The 22434-nt window shown below is 40.0% G+C and overlaps 1 protein-coding gene across 2 annotated transcripts in view; it reads right to left on the reverse strand.

The window, feature by feature from the left end:
* Window positions 1-22434, reverse strand: part of LOC126203808 (synaptotagmin-7-like) — a 548274-nt gene that overhangs the window by 51146 nt on the left and 474694 nt on the right. For both annotated transcript variants that reach the window (XM_049938174.1, XM_049938175.1), the window contains one exon: window positions 11617-11757. In XM_049938174.1, coding sequence (XP_049794131.1) covers window positions 11617-11757 — 141 coding nt within the window. The remainder of the gene's footprint in view (window positions 1-11616; window positions 11758-22434) is intronic.

Genomic DNA, 22434 nt, shown 5'->3' on the forward strand with positions numbered 1-22434 from the left:
GAACAGATAAATTTTTCTAACGAAAATGAACAGTGTACTCAAAGTACGACAGATTTATTTGATTCCGATTTAGTGACCAACAGTGCACATTTGATTGGCAAACCTTTTCAAGAATTACAGAATAACCAAATGGTTACAGAAAACGTGACAAATGCAGGTACACCATTACACAGTACAGAGAATAGAGCCGATAATTTTGGCTGGGATCAAGTTATGGCATTATTACGACAAATGAATGAAAAAATAGATAGCAATACCAATGATAAGCAAGACAGCAGTCACAAACAACTTAGTGAAAATCTCAAACAACAACTTAATGAAAATAATGAAAAACTCAAACAACAACTTAATGAAAAACTAGACAACAATTCCAAACAGTTGAATGAAAAATTAGACAATTCCAGACAGCTTAGTGAACAGATTACAGCCGTTGCCGCGCAATGTCATGATACTAAATAACAATTACGTGAGGAAATTAAGGCTTGTGCTAGGAAAAGTAGTGAAGAAATTAGATCTGTTGCTCAAGAATTAAGGAATATGCAATCAGCTACAACAGAATCACTTAGAGACGAAATTAGTGCAGTCAGTAAACAATGCTCTGAAAACGCAACACAGTTACGCGACGAGTTTAAATTAATGTCAGCAGAACTTTCACGCACACTAGATGCAAAAGTAGACGCGAAATTTGACCAACAGAACAGTAAAATTGACGAACGTTTTAATCACCACCTACAAAACAGTGAAACGCGTTACCGTAAATTCATACAGGAACAGAATAAAGTAAAGCGACAAGTCATGGAAACAATTACCGCACATAGACAGGAGGATAAGCGTAAATTGTTTACGAAAGCAAAAACATACGCAGACAACAATATTGCTACAGTACCAGACGAAATTAATAATATCAAACAGTTGAACACCGAATTGCATGATGAAATTTCCGATCTTAAATCAAACACAGATACACACACAGTAGATTTTCAAACAGTGACCGACAGACTCGAACAATTAGAACTAACACAGGATTCCGATGTCATCAAAGTCGACGTTAAAAAATTGAACGAAACCACACGTAAAATACAAAAACAAATTAATGCTTGTGACACTAAAAACGATGATCAGGTAAAAATAGTGACTGAAAAATATGATGAATTGGCCAGTCGTATTGATGTTATCGAAAGTAATAATGACAGCTAATCAGACGATACTTCACCGATTTCGTTTAATCAAACACCTGAATTCCAAAATTTACAGCAGACAATCATTGAGATAGATTCGTCCAATAATACATTACGTAGAAAATTGTCAACTTTACAGCAAGAAGTGACAGAGATGAAAAATGTTTCAGTCAATAACACGTCACAGCATACGGCACATTCCGAACATTTGTCACACTCACACAGCCAGTATAATTTAGGTAATTTACAGAGATTACGTGACTTAGATTCCGAACAACCACAGAAAAATAGATTCTCATACAATCCTGAACCTGTTCAGACGTACAGAGACGATAATTTTGATTACAAACATTTTCTATCAGTGAGTAAATTTAAAGTATTTAAAAATGACAGAACACAGATTCACCCATTGGATTGGATACAACAATTTAGCTTTGTTTTTCCACCGGCTTGGCCCGTAACACATAAACTTGAATTTATTTGCAGTTTTTTGGAAGGCGAACCGGCAGCTCGTATGAGACCGATCGCGAGACAATGCTACTCGGTAGAAGAATTTCAGAATGCTTTTCTGTCAGCGTATTGGTCGAAGACGACACAGTGCGGATTTAAGGATCAATTAATTAGTTTACCGAATTATAAGAACTCAAATTTTTCCACTGTCACGCAATTTTTGAAAACATGGTCCAACAAAACCAGTACTTAAGTGAACCATACAGTGAATCTGCACTTATTCAATTATGCATTTCTAAATTACCACGATCATTAAGAGTGTCACTTTTAACGGGTCAGCAGAAAGAAAATATTTTGGCATTCAGAGATCTGTTACAGCTTTTGGAAGTGCAGCAATCGGATTATTCCTTTATAAACAAAAATTTTTCATATAATAACCAAGGTCAAAAACATACAGCAATTACGATCAGCCACGCAATTTCAATAGCAAAGGTAATAGACGCTTCAGAAACGACAATCACCAGAACTTTAATAACAGACAACATTTTAATTATCAGTATCGTCAAAATGATCAGCAACAGGAACCACATTTTTGTAACAATAGACGTTTTTCACCGCAACAGCATGAAAGCCAACCGGTTAGCATACCTAACCAACAATGTAATGTACAAGGTCAACAAGGTTTAATGTTTCGCCGCCTGCACGTATAGCTTCAGCTCCAACAAATAGTGACGCACAGCAAGAAGGGAATCAGTACGTACAGAAAACACACTATTTCAATTCCTATCGCAATGCACCGTATAGAAATGACTATCATGACAGACGTAAAAGTAATGAGCACAATTTTCAGCGTACGTTTAATAACAGTCGGTCTTATCAGCAACAGAATCATCCGCAACAACAGATTATCATGAATGAACCAGACAGTAGATATGATCCCGAACGTAATACGTCAGGAAGAAATAACAGAACAGTACAAATAGTGGAAATGCCACAGCATCCTCCCGAAAATAATAGCACATCAGATAGAATTTGACTAGATACAGTACAGGTTGCATGTTCCAGCAACGTAAGCGATACTTTTGACACAGAGAATCATGTTCACGAAAATGTTATTACTTTTGACGACATCCGAGACACTCTTTTGCAGGAAAGACCAGTTGTTCAAAAAACCATTTCACACCCTGTCATCGAAGTAAAAATTGGATCATCCAAATTTTCAGCAGTAATCGATTCTGGATCTCCTATGTCAGTCATAAATGAGGAAACTTTCAACGAATGTAACAGGGAGAATGCCTATCCTACGTTACCGTTAGGCAAAACGAAAGTAAAAGGAGCAGTATATGGTAAAGGAGTAGATGTTAAATTACAGACACATTTATCATTTTGTATTGCAGGTCATACATTTCACTCAAATTTTTGGATTGTTCCCTTATTGACGACAGACGTTATTTTAGGTACGAATTTTCTGGTACAACACGACGCAGTTATTGACTTTCAAAACTCCTATTTAATGTTAAAGGACGAAAATGCACAACTGGCTTTAGAATTTCAGCACTCTTTATCTGCAGAAGAACAAACAATTAATCGTACAGAGGTCATTTCCGCATCACGTAACATTGACTGTCATTCCACATTGTTCACAGATACGTAGGTACACAACTATAATACTCCAGACGAAGCCGACTATGACGCGATACAGATGATTTCGGATAAAGTTAAACAGAGCAGTGCAAATACAGACGACGAACGCACGCAACTACGCAAAATTCTTTTACAGCAAGCTCCAGTTTTTGACAACGTTCCTGGTACTATGTCCGGTTTTATGTATGAATTTCAAGTTAAACAGCACGACACATTTAAAGCGAAACATTATCCCATTCCGTATATTCACAGAGAACAAGTTAAGAAAGAATTGCAAGCTATGCTTGACCAAGGAATTATTGAACCGGCAGTTAGTCCGTACATAAACCCGCTCCATATTGTTAAGAAAAAGGATGGTTCACTTCGCCTCGTACTTGATTCGCGTCACATCAATGACATTATTATTAATGAAACAGATCGCCCTCAAACACTAGATGAACTTCTACAGAAATTTCATGGTACTGCTGTTTATTCCACATTAGATTTGAAATCGGGATTTTGGCAAATTCAACTCCATCCGGACTGCAGAAAGTACAGGGCTTTTCTCTGTTTTGGTGACTTATCAATTTTGTAAATTACCGTTCGGTTTAACTATTTCTTCAGCAGCATTTATTCGCGGTTTGAATACAATACTTCCGACAGAACTTAAAGACAGTATCACAACGTATGTAGACGACATTCTTATTGCAGAAGCTAACTGGTCTGAACACAATCTGATTCTTGAACAACTGTTACGAACTTTTCGTGCACAAGGACTAAGTAAATCGCACTTTGGCAAAACTTCTATAAAATTTCTTGGACATGTAATTTCAGCAGAAGGCATTGCGCCTGACCCGGAAAAACTTCAAGCTTTACGTGACATTACTGTTCCTACGACGAAGAAATAACTACGCAGCTTTTTGGGTTTAATTAACTTTTTTCGTAAATTTATTCATTACTCTGCTTTAGACACCCCTAGATTGTGTCAATTGACAGGTAAAAATACTATTTGGTCCTGGGATAGGCAAGCACATTCTGAATTTGTGAACCTGAAACAAGCTTTGTTGAATGCACCACTTTTATCACATCCAGATCTTACTAGAAATTTTTCCATTGCCACCGACAGTTCCAACACCGCTTTAGGCGTACCCATTTTTCAGGAAATTGAAGAAGATGGCACTACAGTCTTTGCGAGTCGCATTCTGTCACGTGCTGAACGCAATTATTCTGTTACAGAACTTGAAACATTATGTGTTGTATGGGCATTTACGAGATTTCGGCATTTTCTTTATGGAAGACATACGACCGTTTACACAGATCATAGAGCTATACAGTTTTTACTTTCCGCTAAATTTACTCACGACAGATTAAGCAGATGGAAACTTTATTTACAGGAATTTAATTTTACAATTGTTCACATTCCCGGTACACAAAATATTGTAGCAGACGCACTATCGTGTTCTCTCAGCAACAATCAGCAAGACATCGCAACCAACTTCTGTAAAGCAAATTTCAGCGTCATGTACATTCAACAAGTTGCATTTGAGAATTTCATTTCGTCGTCATTACAAGACATAGCACAAGAACAGAGTAAAGACAACGTATGGAAAGAAATTAAACACCTTTGGCAAGATAGGAATAATGTTACTATTAGAAACTATTACACTGTACGCAATAACATTCTGTTTCGCCGCTCTCACCCTGACAGCAACAATTGGTTATTATGCATTCCTGACGAACTTGTTAACAAATTAATTTGGTGTATTCATTTAAGCTACGCACATTACGGAGCCAGAAAATGTTTTCTTATACTGAGACAGAACTGTTATTTTACCAAGATGGAAAAACGTATTCGACGAGTTTTAGCGTCATGTAAAATCTGCCAGAAAGCTAAGTCAGATACGACTTCACATATTCCTCCATTACATCACATTGTACCTGTTAAATTGAGACACATGGCCGCTGTAGACATTTTTGGTCCGATTCCCAGAACTAATAGAGGTTTTTGCTACATCTTTGTCGCTGTTGAACTCACTTCAAAATTTGTTACCTTCACTCCGTTACGCAAAGCTACTGCTAAAACTGTTTCGAAAGCATTTGTAAAACATTTTCTATATCATGTAGGGCATGTAATGAAAGTAATTTCCGACAATGGACCACAGTTTCGATCTGCTATATGGACACGTATGTTACGAGCTAGAAACATTTCTCCGATCTATATATCCAGGTACCATGCTTCTTCGAACCCTTGTGAACGATTAATGAAAGAAATTGGTAAACTATGTAGAATATACTGCCATAAAAAACATATTGATTGGGACACACATATACTCTCATTCCAGGATGTAATTAATTCCATACCAAATGAATCTACTATGCTATCTCCGTCTGTTATACTGAAAAATGTTGAACCACCTAACAAAATTACAGAATTAGTAACCTTTCCTACATCTCGTCGACTACGACACCATGACATAATTGACATTGCGCTGAACAACATCAAACGTGCCGCAGAGCGTCGGAGACGACAGCAAAAACAGGTTTGTACACGCCGTGACTTTCACATTGGACAGAAGATATTAGTACGCACACATTATTTATCTAGTAGAGGAAAAAGTAGATGTAGTAAATTTGAGCTTCTATACGCAGGTCCATATCGAATTCGCAGCATTCCTCACCCCAATGTAGTACACGTGGAAACTCTGAGAACCAGAAAAACCAAAGGCAATCACCATGTCTCCAACATCAAACCCTTTATTGAATGAACATACTTTATGATTTATCACACTGTAATGCCATTTCCTGATTTTTTTATGACCACTTACGCAATTATATTCACATGAACACTTACTGATGATTATCGTATTTTTTCTTGGCAAGTGCCCGGCAAGGTAAGGTTAGCAGGTCGCTTTTCTTGTCGTTACACATCAGACTGTGCACATTTTTCCAGATGAACTTTCACATTTTGTGACCACTTATGCAATTATATTTATGTGATTACTTACTGATGATTATCATATTTCTTCTTGGCAAGTGCCCGGCAAGGTAAGGTTAGCAGGTCGCTTTTTTGTCGTTACACATAAGACCGTGCACATTTTCCATTCTTCATGTATGTATGATTGTTTTCCTGTTTTGTTTGTATGCACTATGAAATATTTAAGATACCATCGTCTACTATTTTACATTTTTTTTTTTTTGCTGCTACATTGTGATACTCTGTGTACATTTTTTGCACCTGCACACTGTCTATGTTTTTTGACATATTACGTATTCTGTCATGCTATGCTGTATGCTCAATTATATCACTAGAAACCAGCTTTTATTTAATGGGTATATGATTTAAATGCAAGACATTAATCATTGTTCATCATTTTCAGAAAGAAATAACATGTAAAAGAAACAAATTAAACAGAAATGGGAATTTCACCTTCGAAATGAACGAAAGAAGATGCAATACCTCGTCACGAAGAGTAAATGGATCAGAATTAACAAGCATTAACAAGAATATACTATACACATCGTATGATAGCAGTCTTAACTAATTTTTTCTTTCAGAATACGAGGCGATTGATGCAGGCTGTCAGACAGAACTACACATCTTAGTTTTAGTGATGAAATATGCTAGAAATAAGGAACTCTATACTATGGATAGTTGTATAATGAATAATGAAGTGACTTTTTTGCAGATGATAATGAATGATGATGAATAGTGATGCAGAATATGCTAATATGGATAATGAAGTTTTTCTTTACAGGTGATGATAATAATGGAGTTATGATGATATGGATAATGAAGTTTTTCTCTGCGGATGAGGATAATGTTGAAGTTTATGCTATGTAGTTATTTAAGTATTTGTTGCAGTTCGTTTTGACAGTATGTCTTATGTCGCATGGGATGATGACTGAGGGTTTTGGAAAGGACAGCTAGAGAACATACCTGTATATATTTAATACACGTTTCATTACCTGTTAACTATAAGTTCACTACTTTTCAGCATAATATGCGTTTCTTCTTTCAGCTTAATAATCCATTTTGTATTTTTTTTCAGGAGAAATTATTCATGAAATTAATGTGCTATAAGCAGTTGGTCATTAAATCTGTGTCATTCATGAATGTGATCACATATACTCTATTTGTTTCATAACCTTGCTACAGCTGACTCATGACGAATGACGTTACCCATCTTCATTTGCAGCAATAAGTCAAAAGCAAATATTGTTATGCCCCAGCAATTAATTATCGATCCCAACGCAATGCATTGCTAGCACAAAAAAATGTATTACCGGTCCCAAATAATGATACCAATTTAAAAGAGTTATGAGTAATAGTGAATAATTTTTTTCCAACCACAGACTTTGAGTAATAGCTACAGAGTGTTACATTTTAAATATGTTATATGTCACTTGAATGATGAAAAATGTTTTGTAATATTCAGTACTTGCTGACCAATGAATGCCAATGTTTCTTATATTTTAAATTTGTATTATGTCATTTTCATGCTATATATATGAATACCAGTAGCTTGATGCTACACTCTTTAACTCCTGTTTTGAATGATGACTTCTGATGTTTTGTAACTGATCAATGAGTGCCAATGTTCTCTGTAAAAAAAAATGACTTATGAACATTATTCTGTAATGCTTCATACATGGTAAAGAAATGTTCAATAGCTGGGCGATGAGTGCCACAAATTACTCAAATTAGTTGTTAGACTAATGTAATTATCAATGATGACTGGCATAAGACTTAATGTCCTTCACCTTCTGACCTAATTACCAGAAATTACTGCAATATCCGTTTGTCCTGTCTATCCTCATGCTCATGGAGCACTATATTTGGTTTTTGCACTAATTCTACGTTGGTGTACCTTACAAGAACGTGGTGTTGACACGACATGCTGTCCACCACCTTGAGCGATGGAGATGTTATTATGGTCCCACTGTTTGGTGTACCTAATATGCTACCAAAATGATAACATGGAATGTTACTACGACATTTCAGTGTCTTGGCTACACTGATTAATACTTCAGGGAAAACAGATTGTCTCACTTGGTGTTGTGCTTCTGTAGAAAGATATGGACTTTCAGTGCAGCTGCGTGCAACCTAATGTGCTACAACCATGATGCAATCCTTCCCTTTCCTATCCTAGTTCTTGTAAAATAGTAAAAAAAAACTACAGTGTGTGTGCACTTTTTGTCATTTGTTAATATGATTTGTACTCATTACATATACATTTTGTGATTTGCTGATATATTCTGAACTACAGTGCGTATGCACTTTATGTCATTTGTTAATATGATTTGTATTCATTACGTATGTACTACAGTGCGTGTGCACTTTATGTCATTTGTTAATATGATTTGTACTCATTCCGTATACATTTTGTGATTTCCTGATATATTCTGAGCTACTGTGTGTGTGCACTTTATGTCATTTATTAATATGATTTGTATTCATTGCGTATACATTTTGTGATTTGCCGATATATTCTGAACTACAGTGTGTGTGCACTTTATGTCATTTGTTAATTTGATTTGTACTCATTGCCTATACATTTTGTGATTTCCTGATATGTTCTCCACTACAGTGCGTGTGCACTTTTGCCATTTGTTAATATGTTTTGTACTCATTTTGTATACATTTTGTCATTGCTTGATATGTTCTGTACTCAGTGCATGTGCACTATATTTTATTTCATGGTTCAAATGGCTCTGAGCACTATGAGACTCAACTGCTGAGGTCATTAGTCCCCTAGAACTTAGAACTAGTTAAACCTAACTAACCTAAGGACATCACACACATCCATGCCCGAGGCAGGATTCGAACCTGCGACCGTAGCGGTCTCGCGGTTCCAGACTGCAGCGCCAGAACCGCGCGGCCACTTCGGCCGGCTTTATTTCATGTTCTGCACTTATATATATATATGTATATATTCTGTGATTGTAACCTTAGTTAATTAAGAAAAATTTGTTGCTCATGGCAAGTCCAATTGACTCATAATCGCTGCCAAATTTTTGCCCCCCCCCCCCCCCCCCCCAGTGGAGGGTTATGTAAGACGTATGCGTTGCCGGCGATGGGCGAGCCATAGGAGAGTCTCTGACCAGAGAGCAGTAAGTAGTTAGTTGTTGCTTGTCGCTAGTCGGCATTAGTGTGCAGTAGTCTTCTGTAGTCTTCGGTAGTCGGCAGTAGTCGGCGCGTGTTTGCACTTGTGTGCAGTCTGCTCTGGTCGGGACTCTGGGGGATGAGTGTTATTGTTTAAGGTAAAAAAGCAGCCTTGCGCATGTCTAGTAATGTATGTGAATTGTCATTCCAATTTTTTTTAAAAATGCCACAATAATAATTTTTATAATATAAAGTAATTTTTTTAAAAAAGTATTCATTTCAATTTAAAGATTTTATCCAATGAATAATTAATTCCTTTCACGAGTCACAAAGCATAGGCCAGCATTGCACGGAGCTGTGCCGAAAATTTTTATGTAAGAGCAGATATATTCGCAGTTTTTACTGAGCTAAGAATGTTTGCTTTTTTTTTTTATTCAGAATACAGGGCCGTGGCGCAGCGCTGCTGTCGTCATAAAATTTACCAGGTTACTGAATTTTTTTATTATCTTGTTGTTTAGGAATTTTTCTGTTTCGAACTTAACATTAAATGAGAAAAGAATTTTGTGGGAACATTAATTGTGAATGCATTTCTGCACAGAGATTATAAATGGGAGCCAATTTTGTTCAGAGTTTACAATAATTTAAAATTCATTTAATTTTTATTTCCGTAGGGAGGTCACACTTGGCGACCCTGCCAGGATCGTATTTCTTTGTGAAACTTCTGATAAGTAGTCATATATCTGCTCTTATTTACTTAAATGTAGTTTGCATCTGGCGCAACGCATTTACTAATTTGTCACTCTTTCTTTCACAGATCATCGGCAATTTGTTGCTCTTTCTTGTAATTGTGTTTGTTGCATTTTTTGCATTGTCCTTGTTTCATTTGTGCTTAATTTTGATTTGTGAAAAATGCCGCGAAAAACTGTTAACAGTACATCGCGATGTGTAATGAGTGAAATAGCCGACTCTAATAGTTTGACCGATAATACTTGCGACACTCAGTGTCTTAATGATAGTCCTCCATTTACAGACAGCGCTGCTGTCGTCATAAAATTTACCAGGTTACTGAATTTTTTTATTATCTTGGTGTTTAGGAATTTTTCTGTTTCGAACTTAACATTAAATGAGAAAAGAATTTTGTGGGAACATTAATTGTGAATGCATTTCTGCACAGAGATTATAAAGGGGAGCCAATTTTATTCAGAGGTTACAATATTTTTAAATTCATTTAATTCTTATTTCCGTGGGGAGGTTACATTATGACCCGTGGATCTACCCTTCATTCGATCCCTGGGATACCCTACGTTTCAGCAGGATAATGCACGACCGCATGTCGCAGGTCCTGTACAGGCCTTTCTGGATACAATAAATGTTCGACTGCTGCCCTGGCCAGCACATTCTCCAGATCTCTCACCAATTGAAAAGGTTTGGTCAATGGTGGCCGAGCAACTGGCTCGTCACAATACGCCAGTCACTACTCTTGATGAACTGTGGTATCGTGTTGAAGCTGCATGGGCAGCTGTACTTGTACACGCCATCCAAGCTCTTTTTGACTCAATGCCCAGGCGTATGAAGGCCGTTATTACGGCCAGAGGTGGTTGTTCTGGGTACTGATTTCTCAGGATTTATGCACCCAAATTGCGTGAAAATGTAATCACATGTCAGTTCTAGTATAATATATTTATCCAATGAATACCCGTTTGTCATGTACAGTTCTTCTTGGTGTAGCAATTTTTATGGCCAGTAGTATAGTTTTATTGTACATTTGACCAAGCGGGGTAGCGCTGTGGATAGTACAAAGAACTCGCATTCGGGAGGACGACAGTTTCAAACGCGCGTCTGGCCATCCTGATTGAGGTTTTCCGAGATTTTACTAAATCGCTTTAGGCAAATGCCGGAATGGTTCCTTCGAAACGACACGGCCACATTCCTTCCATATCCTTTCCTCATACGAGCTTGTGCTCCGTCTCTAATGATCTCGTTGTCGATGTGACGTCAAACTCTAATCTCCTCCTCCCCTATAATACGTTTGCAAATGAAGTGGGTGTATGCATTTGTTACATACCTCACAGGGAGCTCTTTGACGTTTATACTAGTAGCATGGAAACAAGGGGAACTGCAACATTCACATAATTATTTTTTGTAGATGTACTGCGGCCGACAAACTGGTACTTTGAGTTACCAGTGCAAATGAGAGAATTAAAACTAAAAATAGTAGGACGGCAAAATATGGAGCAAAAATTGTTCTGTGGAGAAACGTACCGAGATGATCCGGAGGATGAGCGTGGTGTTCTGGAAGTCGTACTCGAGGCTGAAGTGTATCTGGCCGACGTTCTCAGACGACTCCGTGTTGTCGATGTACATGTCGAGCATCGACATGGAGCGGTTCTGCAGGAAGGCCATCTGCAAAGAAGAAGAGCGCCGTTGTGAGACGAGGCGTTGAACGTCGAGCGGACGGCGGCGTTGGTGTCGGCTGTGAGGGATACGCGGGCTGTTTGCTCTGTCGCGAGGCGTCTCATAAACCGGCGCTTGTGTTCATAGCTCACGCTTAGTGTAGGACAAACACAGCTCACACTGACGTTTCTGAATGCTGCAACACCCAGAAAGGCTGACCGGCATGAATTCAGGACTCCACAACAAAACCTGGGGTTTCTGGTGTACTACGTTTGCTGCCATGCTTCTCCCAATACCGTACTGTGTCCGCCGTCCTTCAGAGTTCCGGCGCCTGTCACACCTGTATAAGAACATATCACTATGTTCATCTCCAGACACTCCGCATATCTTCGTGGGGCATTCCAACCGCATCCCTCTTCCATAAATACTGTACAAGTACTGAAGAATTGTGAGGTGATATTCTGCGGGACCTGACAAAAAGTAGCTAGCATCTTTTGCTCGAGGACTGGCGGAAAGAGAAAGACATCCTAGCATAATTTGCCTACTTTGAGAACGAAACACACTGGATCAAGAATTAGTCACTCGAGGCTAATACCGTGTAGCACAGCATTTACCCTTGATAATGGCCTCATTTCGATGAAGAAGGAAGTCTATAAGTTTCGTGAATGCTACACCGCCGGAAAAAAAATGCAGCAATTTCAAGAAGTGTGTTCAGCTTCACCGGGATATAATATGTGCTTGTAGTGTCAGTGATTCTTATTTTAAAATTTGTAGATGTATGTTATTGCTATCACTTTACGGAAATGTGTCTATGATACTGTCTCCAAGTACTGAACACGTCTGATGAACTCTTACCACGTTTTTTATAACCTGCTTTATTTTGGAGTTAATAGGTCGACCAGCATGCATCAGAGTTATTGGCCTCAAACATTCTGTGTTTGTTGGTGGATATTTCTTCGGTACTTTTACTATTTGTCCTTCATGGAAACTTTCAGGGAGTTGTCTACGTTCCAAGTGTTGTTAAATCGTCAAGTTCGGCTTTTAGGATGTCTCAGTAATTAAGGTAGAGCTCTGCTCGTATTCCATCTGCACTTGACTATTTTGCTCTCGGTTTCTGGATAGAGCTTAAAATACAGTACTTCATCTTCCATGATTACGTCAGCGAGGGCGCTGTTTTCTGCGTCACTTACGGCAGCACTGATATCTTGCAGAATATAAGCTTCATAGTTCTCGTCTCCTTCCGTTTCCGCATATAATTCACAGAAATGTCGCCTAATTCCGTATTTTATTTTATTTTGGGCTATTGTCTCCTTTCATATTTTAAATTCCTCCGTTATTTTGTAATGGGCCCGTTTTGTCGTTCAGACTAGGTGGAAAAAGTCAGTTTCCTCTTATACGATGTCATATCTTCATCTCACTTTAAGAGCTTCCCTCTTCTGTAATACTGTGATATGTTTTTCTATTTTATTTGTATACTATTACTGTTTATTTCATCTTTATGTTACAGTTCTCGAAATCAAAGGAAAGGGATTTCGTCAGTGCGCTTATTCCGCTCACGCTAATAACCGTACTCTCTGGGCAGTGTCTTCAATTTCGGTTTCGCTTGCCGCATCCACCATTGCAGTTTATTGCCCGGGTATTTCCTAATATTATGGGAACCATCTGTGTTCGTAACTCCGTCTCTTTTAATTCTACGTCGTAGAAAAAGCTGGTATTTAGCTTCTAGTAGCACTTCCCGCGAAAGACCTGTTGTTTTGCCAAATTATTTCTGTTTAAGTAGGCACAGTGATCCGAAAAGTTAACCAGCCACATTTCAGCAGCTGTGGCGTTAATAAATCTCGTAAGACACAGATCCCATCAATTGTACTTGCCGAGGAGCCGTTTACGTGTTCGTATGCCTTTTATGTCACCGTTGTTAACCTCCCAGGAGTCCCGCTGTCTATTCCAGCTGCGCAGAAAAACTGTTGAAGACACACTGATTTGAACCGTGATGAGATTTCGCTAACGCTGAAAGTGCAGATTCTGTAAGTTTAAAACGTTATTGTCACTCCCTGAATGTGTCGGTTTCTTACTAATTGGGTCCCGTCTTTGTCTGAAATGTATGTTTTGTCATCTGATTTTGTTTAGCGTATCTTATTCAATCTGTATATTGAGCAAGCAGTAAAGGAAACAAAATAAAAATTCGGAGTAGGTATTAAAATCCATGGAGAAGAAATAAAAACTTTTGAGTGAAATGATAATTAAGCGGACACCCTAGCTGCAAACAGGCGTTGATGTACTTCATTGGGGACATGTTGAAAATGTGTGCGCCGACCGGGACTCGAACCTGGGATCTCCTGCTTACATGGCAGACGCTCTATCCATCTGAGCCACCGCGGGCACAGAGGATAGTGCGTCTGCAGGGACTTATCCATTGCACGCTCCCCGTGAGATCCACATTCCCAACATGTCCACATCACTACATTCGTAGTGCGCCTAATAGATGTTTGCCCATCATACTCATTACTCGTGGCAGATTAATCTACCAAGTCCCGTACGAGTTCGGGCATAGCGTGTGCGTTCGCACAAGAAGGTCAATGGCCGGGAAGCCATATTTTAACTGTATATGACGGTAGTAACTGTTCTCGAAAGAACGGTTACCGTGGATGACCATGCAGCTTTGCTAGAAATGTAATGATAATTAAACGGACACCCTAGCTGCAAACAGGCGTTGATGTACTTCATTGGGATAAGTCCCTGCAGTCGCACTATCCTCGGTGCCCGCGGTGGCTCAGATGGATAGAGCGTCTGCCATGTAAGCAGGAGATCCCGGGTTCGAGTCCAGGTCGGGGCACACATTTTCAACATGTCCCCAATGAAGTACATCAACGCCTGTTTGCAGCTAGGGTGTCCGTTTAATTATCATTTCATTTCTAGCAAAGCTGCAAGGTCATCCACGGTAACCGTTCTTTCGAGAACAGTTGCTACCGTCATATACAGTTAAAAACTTTGGGGTTCGCCGACGACATTGTAATTCTGTCAGAGACAGCAAAGGACTTTGAAGAGCAGTTGAACGGAATGGACGGCGTCTTGAAAGGAGGGTATAAGATGAACATTAACAAAATCAAAACAAGGATAATGGAATGTAGTCGAATTAAGTCGGGTGATGCTGAGGGAATTGGATTAGGAAATGGGCCATTTAAAGTAGTAAAGGAGTTTCGTTATTTGGGGAGCAAAATAACTGATGATTGTTGAAGCAGAGAGGATATAAAATGTAGACTGGCAATGGCAAGGAAAGCGTTTCTGAAGAAGAGAAATTTGTTAACATCGAGTATAGATTTAAGTGTCAGGAAGTAGTTTCTGAAAGTATTTGTATGGAATGTAGCCATGTATGGAAGCGAAACATGGACGATAAATAGTTTGGACAAGAAGAGAATAGAAGCTTTCGAAATGTGGCGCTACAGAAGAATGCTGAAGATTAGATGGGTAGATCACATAACTAATGGTTCAAATGGCTCTCAGCACTATGGGACTTAACATCTGAGGTCATCAGGCCCCTAGAACTTAGAACTACTTAAACCTAACTAACCTAAGGACATCACACACATCCATGCCCGAGGCAGGATTCTAACCTGCGATCGTAGCGGTCGCGCGGTTCCATACTTAAGCGCCTAGAACCGCTCGGCCACACCGGCCGGCTCACATAACTAATGAGGAGGTATTGAATAGAATTTGGGAAAAGAGGAGTTTGTGGCACAACTTGACAACAAGAAGGGACCGGTTGGTAGGACATGTTCTGAGGCATCAAGGGATCAAAAATTTAGCATTGGAGGGTAGCGTGGAGGGTAAAAATCGTAGAGGGAGACCAAGAGATGAATACACTAAACAGATTCAGAAGGATGTAGGTTGCAGTAGGTAGTGGGAGATGAAGAAGCTTGCACAGTATAGAGTAGCATGGAGAGCTGCATCAAACCAGTCTCAGGACTGAAGACGACAACAACAACAACAACAATCTTTCTCTGCGCTTACTTTTAGTAGCCACAACAAATCCCTGATTCGGTGCTTTCTGTCCGCCTTCTCTTTACTCCACAGGTACGTTGTGCTCGGCATGGGGGGATGCTGCAGATTCTGACGCCACTATATCTTCCACATCACTCTCACCAAGGTCAGTATTTGGCTCTGTTGGGAGTTCTGGTTCTATTTCTTCATGTGCTTCTCCACAGATACTGACTGATATCTTCCTTTTGTCTCTTTGTTCTGTGTGGCAAAATGTAGTCCTCCATCGCGAGCTTCAGAAATCTATATTTGCAGCTGCTCTGCTTGCTGAACTTTTTGTTCTGTGATTCTGAGGAATCGTTATTCCTCTGCACTTCAGAGTTTGCTACCGATTCCGCATACAATACTACGGTTTGATTTGCATCCATCTGAAAAGTGATGGTATTGGTTTTTAGACTTTGTCGCCCACGTTCCACTTTCGTCTGGAACGTCATGTGGCCCATGATTTCGTGTTTCAGCACTATTTATGTTAACTGCGCTCTTAACTTCTGACTGTGAGCAGTTACTGCCGTATTGTTCACATCTGAAGCTCTGTTTGTGCCCACAAACAGATCGGAAAATAGAGACTGACATTTCGTAACATTTATTTCCATATGAAAGTTTCTTCTCGGATACTCCTCCTTAACATGATCAGTCTGTTTGCGTATGAAACATGACTGGAGTTGCTCCAGGTACGTTATATGGTTCTCATAGCCCTTTATGTTTACCACCGATCTAACTGGATATTTGACATCAATTTTTACTGATTGTATACACTCGAAACGGGTAATACTCAGCGCACACCTCGTTTCGAATACCACGAATGTCACAATAAAGTTGTAATTTCTGTCTTATAACATCGTTCGCCACTTCTATTAGTATATTAAACACTCACATTAGTCGTTTTCTGCTGCACTCACAGAAAGCTTAACCGCAAATCCAGAAACTAGAGCCATTTCAAAGTTTCCTGAACACACCCAAATAACGCGTTCGTAAACTAGGTTGGAACAAATTTTGAAATAAAATCTACTTGATCTCTATTAAGTCTGAGATTGGTAGTTATCCATTGTCGTATTTCTAAGGCTCGTTGTCCCTTGAAAATTCAAATTTTACAGTATTTTTTGTGATATGTTTCCATTGCAGTTATACTTTTCCTTTACACTATTGAAATAATGAAGATAAACGTAAATAACGCTTGTCTCGATCAGGAACGGTAAACGATGACGAAAGATTAGATGGGTAGATCACATAACTAATGGTTCAAATGGCTCTCAGCACTATGGGACTTAACATCTGAGGTCATCAGGCCCCTAGAACTTAGAACTACTTAAACCTAACTAACCTAAGGACATCACACACATCCATGCCCGAGGCAGGATTCTAACCTGCGATCGTAGCGGTCGCGCGGTTCCATACTTAAGCGCCTAGAACCGCTCGGCCACACCGGCCGGCTCACATAACTAATGAGGAGGTATTGAATAGAATTTGGGAAAAGAGGAGTTTGTGGCACAACTTGACAACAAGAAGGGACCGGTTGGTAGGACATGTTCTGAGGCATCAAGGGATCAAAAATTTAGCATTGGAGGGTAGCGTGGAGGGTAAAAATCGTAGAGGGAGACCAAGAGATGAATACACTAAACAGATTCAGAAGGATGTAGGTTGCAGTAGGTAGTGGGAGATGAAGAAGCTTGCACAGTATAGAGTAGCATGGAGAGCTGCATCAAACCAGTCTCAGGACTGAAGACGACAACAACAACAACAACAATCTTTCTCTGCGCTTACTTTTAGTAGCCACAACAAATCCCTGATTCGGTGCTTTCTGTCCGCCTTCTCTTTACTCCACAGGTACGTTGTGCTCGGCATGGGGGGATGCTGCAGATTCTGACGCCACTATATCTTCCACATCACTCTCACCAAGGTCAGTATTTGGCTCTGTTGGGAGTTCTGGTTCTATTTCTTCATGTGCTTCTCCACAGATACTGACTGATATCTTCCTTTTGTCTCTTTGTTCTGTGTGGCAAAATGTAGTCCTCCATCGCGAGCTTCAGAAATCTATATTTGCAGCTGCTCTGCTTGCTGAACTTTTTGTTCTGTGATTCTGAGGAATCGTTATTCCTCTGCACTTCAGAGTTTGCTACCGATTCCGCATACAATACTACGGTTTGATTTGCATCCATCTGAAAAGTGATGGTATTGGTTTTTAGACTTTGTCGCCCACGTTCCACTTTCGTCTGGAACGTCATGTGGCCCATGATTTCGTGTTTCAGCACTATTTATGTTAACTGCGCTCTTAACTTCTGACTGTGAGCAGTTACTGCCGTATTGTTCACATCTGAAGCTCTGTTTGTGCCCACAAACAGATCGGAAAATAGAGACTGACATTTCGTAACATTTATTTCCATATGAAAGTTTCTTCTCGGATACTCCTCCTTAACATGATCAGTCTGTTTGCGTATGAAACATGACTGGAGTTGCTCCAGGTACGTTATATGGTTCTCATAGCCCTTTATGTTTACCACCGATCTAACTGGATATTTGACATCAATTTTTACTGATTGTATACACTCGAAACGGGTAATACTCAGCGCACACCTCGTTTCGAATACCACGAATGTCACAATAAAGTTGTAATTTCTGTCTTATAACATCGTTCGCCACTTCTATTAGTATATTAAACACTCACATTAGTCGTTTTCTGCTGCACTCACAGAAAGCTTAACCGCAAATCCAGAAACTAGAGCCATTTCAAAGTTTCCTGAACACACCCAAATAACGCGTTCGTAAACTAGGTTGGAACAAATTTTGAAATAAAATCTACTTGATCTCTATTAAGTCTGAGATTGGTAGTTATCCATTGTCGTATTTCTAAGGCTCGTTGTCCCTTGAAAATTCAAATTTTACAGTATTTTTTGTGATATGTTTCCATTGCAGTTATACTTTTCCTTTACACTATTGAAATAGTGAAGATAAACGTAAATAACGCTTGTCTCGATCAGGAACGGTAAACGATGACGAAACGAACACATTTGAAGGCCCCACAATATCAGCAAGCAAACAACAATTACACACTAGCGTGATCTGCCATGTGCAGACTTGATCGGATAACTGACGGAGAGGTACTGAAGCGAATCGAGAAATGAAAGAAAAAAGAAGGGATCAGTTGATAGGACAGAAAAAAAGTTAAAATGTGTGTGAATTGCCGGCCGGAGTGGCCGAGCGCTTCTAGGCGCTACAGTCTGGAACCGCGCGACTGCGACGATCGCAGGTTCGAATCCTGCCTCGAGCATGGATGTGTGTGATGTCCTTAGGTTAGTTAGGTTTAAGTAGTTCTAAGTTCTAGGGGACTGATGACCTCAGAAGTTATGTCCCATAGTGCTCGGAGCCATTTGAACCTTTTTTGTGCGTGAATTCCTGAGGGACCAAACTACTGATGCCATCGGTCTCTATACTTACACACTACTTAAACTAACTAATGCTAAGAATAACACACACATCCATGCTCGAGGGAGGACTCAAACTTCCGGCGGGAGGGGCCGCCCAATCCGTGACATGGCGCCTCAAACTGCGCGGCCACCCCACGCGGCCGATAGGACATATATTGAGGCACAAAGGAGCAGTAAATTTGATAATGGAGGGATTTTCTGGGGCAGAACGAGTACCCTTCAGCTCAGCATATATTTAAGAACCCGTCCGTCGTCTAGCCTGCCAGTTGTGGATGCAGTGCTGTCTAGGATACTTCATACCAACGAGGAACCAAGAGGTCTACAAGCGTGAAAACGTCGCGCTTGTGACCATAGCCTCGTAGGAGTCTGCCGCAAACTGACAGTAAATTACAACGTTGGACTAGTGTCTCAGGGAGGAACTACTTACAATGGTGGCCTCGACGTTCAGATCACAGATTTACTTCAAACTTTGTACACCTTCAATAGTTCATTAGGACAAAATAATGTGCAACAACAAAGCCGTGCTAGAATGAGATTCTCACTCAGCAGCGGAGTGTGCGCTAACATGAAACTTCCGGGCAGATTAAAACTGTGTGCCGGACCGAGACTCGAACTCGGGATCTTTGCCTTTCGCGGACAAGTGCTGTGCCACATGAGCTACCCAAGCACGACTCACGTCCCGTTCTCACAGCTTTACTTCCGCCAGTATGTCTCCTACTTTCCAAACTTCACAGAAGCTCTCCTGCGAACCTTAACAGAACTAGCACTCCTGGAAGAAAGAATATTGCGGAGACATGGCTCAGCCACAGCCTGGCTCCTTTCTTCCAGGAGTGCTAGTTCTGCAAGGTTCGCAGGAGAGCTTCTGTGAAGTTTGGAAAGTAGGAGACGAGGTACTGGCGGAAGTAAAGGTGTGAGGAGGGGGCTGAGTCGTGCTTGGGTAGCGCAGATGATAGAGCACTTGCCCGCGAAAGGCAAAAGTCCCGAGTTCGAGTCTCGGTCCGGCACAGTTTTAATTTGTCAGGAAGTTTCAAGGCGTGCTACTTTGGCTGTTTCGAGAAAATCACAAGAGAAATCTTACGCATTAATGATGTGCCGGTGCGTTGCGATCCCGAGTAAAAGATGTCGGCGGTCATGCGATTAGCGTTCAAGCTCCGTAATCGGTGGAATGCTGTGTCGAGACCTGCTCACGTTTTTGTAACTTGCATTTTTTTCAGCACTACTCATATTATTTTGTGCATATTACATTTGAAAGGTAATAATATGAAAAGACAAACGTATCTTCATTAACTTTTATTGAATTTTCTATGTTATTTCACTGTTTACTATTTTTTATTATTACAGTAAATTTGCGACTTATATTTCTATACGCAAGTTAAAAACCTTATCAGTCGTCTTCAAACTTGTTCAGCTTGATTGACAACGAACGAGAAATTGCTTTTCGTGAAGATGCTGTTAAAATACATTCAATCGTACATCGCCAATTTTAGGTACCCATATTTACGAAAATGTTGCGTTACGCATGGTTTGCATCAAAGTGTCGGAAGAGAGAAATTTTCCAAAATGTCAACGAGCTTTTTTATCTCCAGAAACTCTGAAGATTCTTTGTGCCTGCGGGAAAACCGCAGCTCTTTCACTGTAATAGAGCCGTTTTAATTTATGTTTTCCGTGACTGTATGAAAAATATCACCCTGAAACTTGTAATGTCGAAGGCACATCCGAAGATTCATCGTACATTATCCTCATATTCTGGCATGCTGTAACTCAATGTATTATTGAATAAAGTTATTCACACTTTTATTTATCGACGTTTTACTTGATATTTTCAAGCCTGTCTCTCGTCCTTGAAACCTGTGCCTGCAGTTCGAAGTCTCCAGGTGCAAAGCAGCTGTCGGTATCTTATCCGACTGCAGGTATAGGGGATTTCGAAACTCACAACAGGCATACACTTTAAGGAAAAAGTTATGCTTGTTGTCGTTCAAATGGCTCTAAGCACTATGGGACTTAACATCTGAGGTCATCAATCCCCTAGACTTAGAACTACTTAAACCTGATTAACCTATGGACATCACACACATCCATGCCCGAGGCAGGATTCGACCGTAGCAGCAGCGCGGTTCCGGAATGAAGCGCCTAGAATCTCTCGGCCACAGTGGCCGGCTTCTTGTCGTTCACTTTTCGATATTTATAAATACAGTATTTGTTGTGATAGTAAAAAGTAGCAAACAGTGAAACAACACTGGAAATTCAGAAAAGTTTATGCAAATACGCATGTCTTTTCATATTATTTCCTTTCAAATGTAATATGTACGAAATGATACGACTGGTGTTGAAAACAATATGAGTTAAAAATGTAAGCGGGACTCGATACAGCAATCCACAGATTGCGGAGCTTGATCGATATCTGCATCACCGGCACCATCTCGTGTTCAGGATTGCAACGCAACGGCACGTCATTGACGCATAAAACTTCACTTGTGATTTTCTCGAAATCGCCTCAGCACATTATATTGTCCTAATGGACTACTGAAACTGTGCAGAATTTAAAGTAAAACCGTGATGCGAACGGCGTAGTCTCCCGTTATTAGTTGGCCTCAGTGGTTAACTATCTCCGTATCTCTTCTTAAAACTGTTGTGCAGAATTTTCAGTGCAATACATATTCAGAACTAATTTGAGGAAGAAATGAAATGCAATAATTCTGTAACAAATTTCCAGAGACTCTGGATCCCTTATACCAAAATACTTAGAAAATTTATTTCTTGAATGAATCATTTTTGAGTTATGTGGGCGTCCAGACTAAAAGCTGCATTGTGATTAAATATATTGTGTACAGTGACTTAAAAAAAGTATTTGTGAACGGAAGTGAAACAATACGTGCTAGCCGGCCGCGGTGGTCTAGCGGTTCTGGCGCTGCAGTCCGGAACCGCGGGACTGCTACGGTCGCAGGTTCGAATCCTGCCTCGGGCATGGGTGTGTGTGATGTCCTTAGGTTAGTTAGGTTTAAGTAGTTCTAAGTTCTAGGGGACTTATGACCTAAGATGTTGAGTCCCATAGTGCTCAGAGCCATTTGAACCATTTGAATACGTGCTAACTGAAATTCCCAGGCAGCAAGTACAAAACAAACAGAAACAACCTCCCGTAGGCATGGAGATTCTGGAGTATCTGTGAAAATCCAACACTGCGTCAGTAAAAGCGCCAGGAAGTGTGTCCTGCCTTATTATTTCATTATCT

Source organism: Schistocerca nitens, chromosome 9 (genome assembly GCF_023898315.1).
Source record: "Schistocerca nitens isolate TAMUIC-IGC-003100 chromosome 9, iqSchNite1.1, whole genome shotgun sequence".
Taxonomy (NCBI): domain Eukaryota; kingdom Metazoa; phylum Arthropoda; class Insecta; order Orthoptera; family Acrididae; genus Schistocerca; species Schistocerca nitens.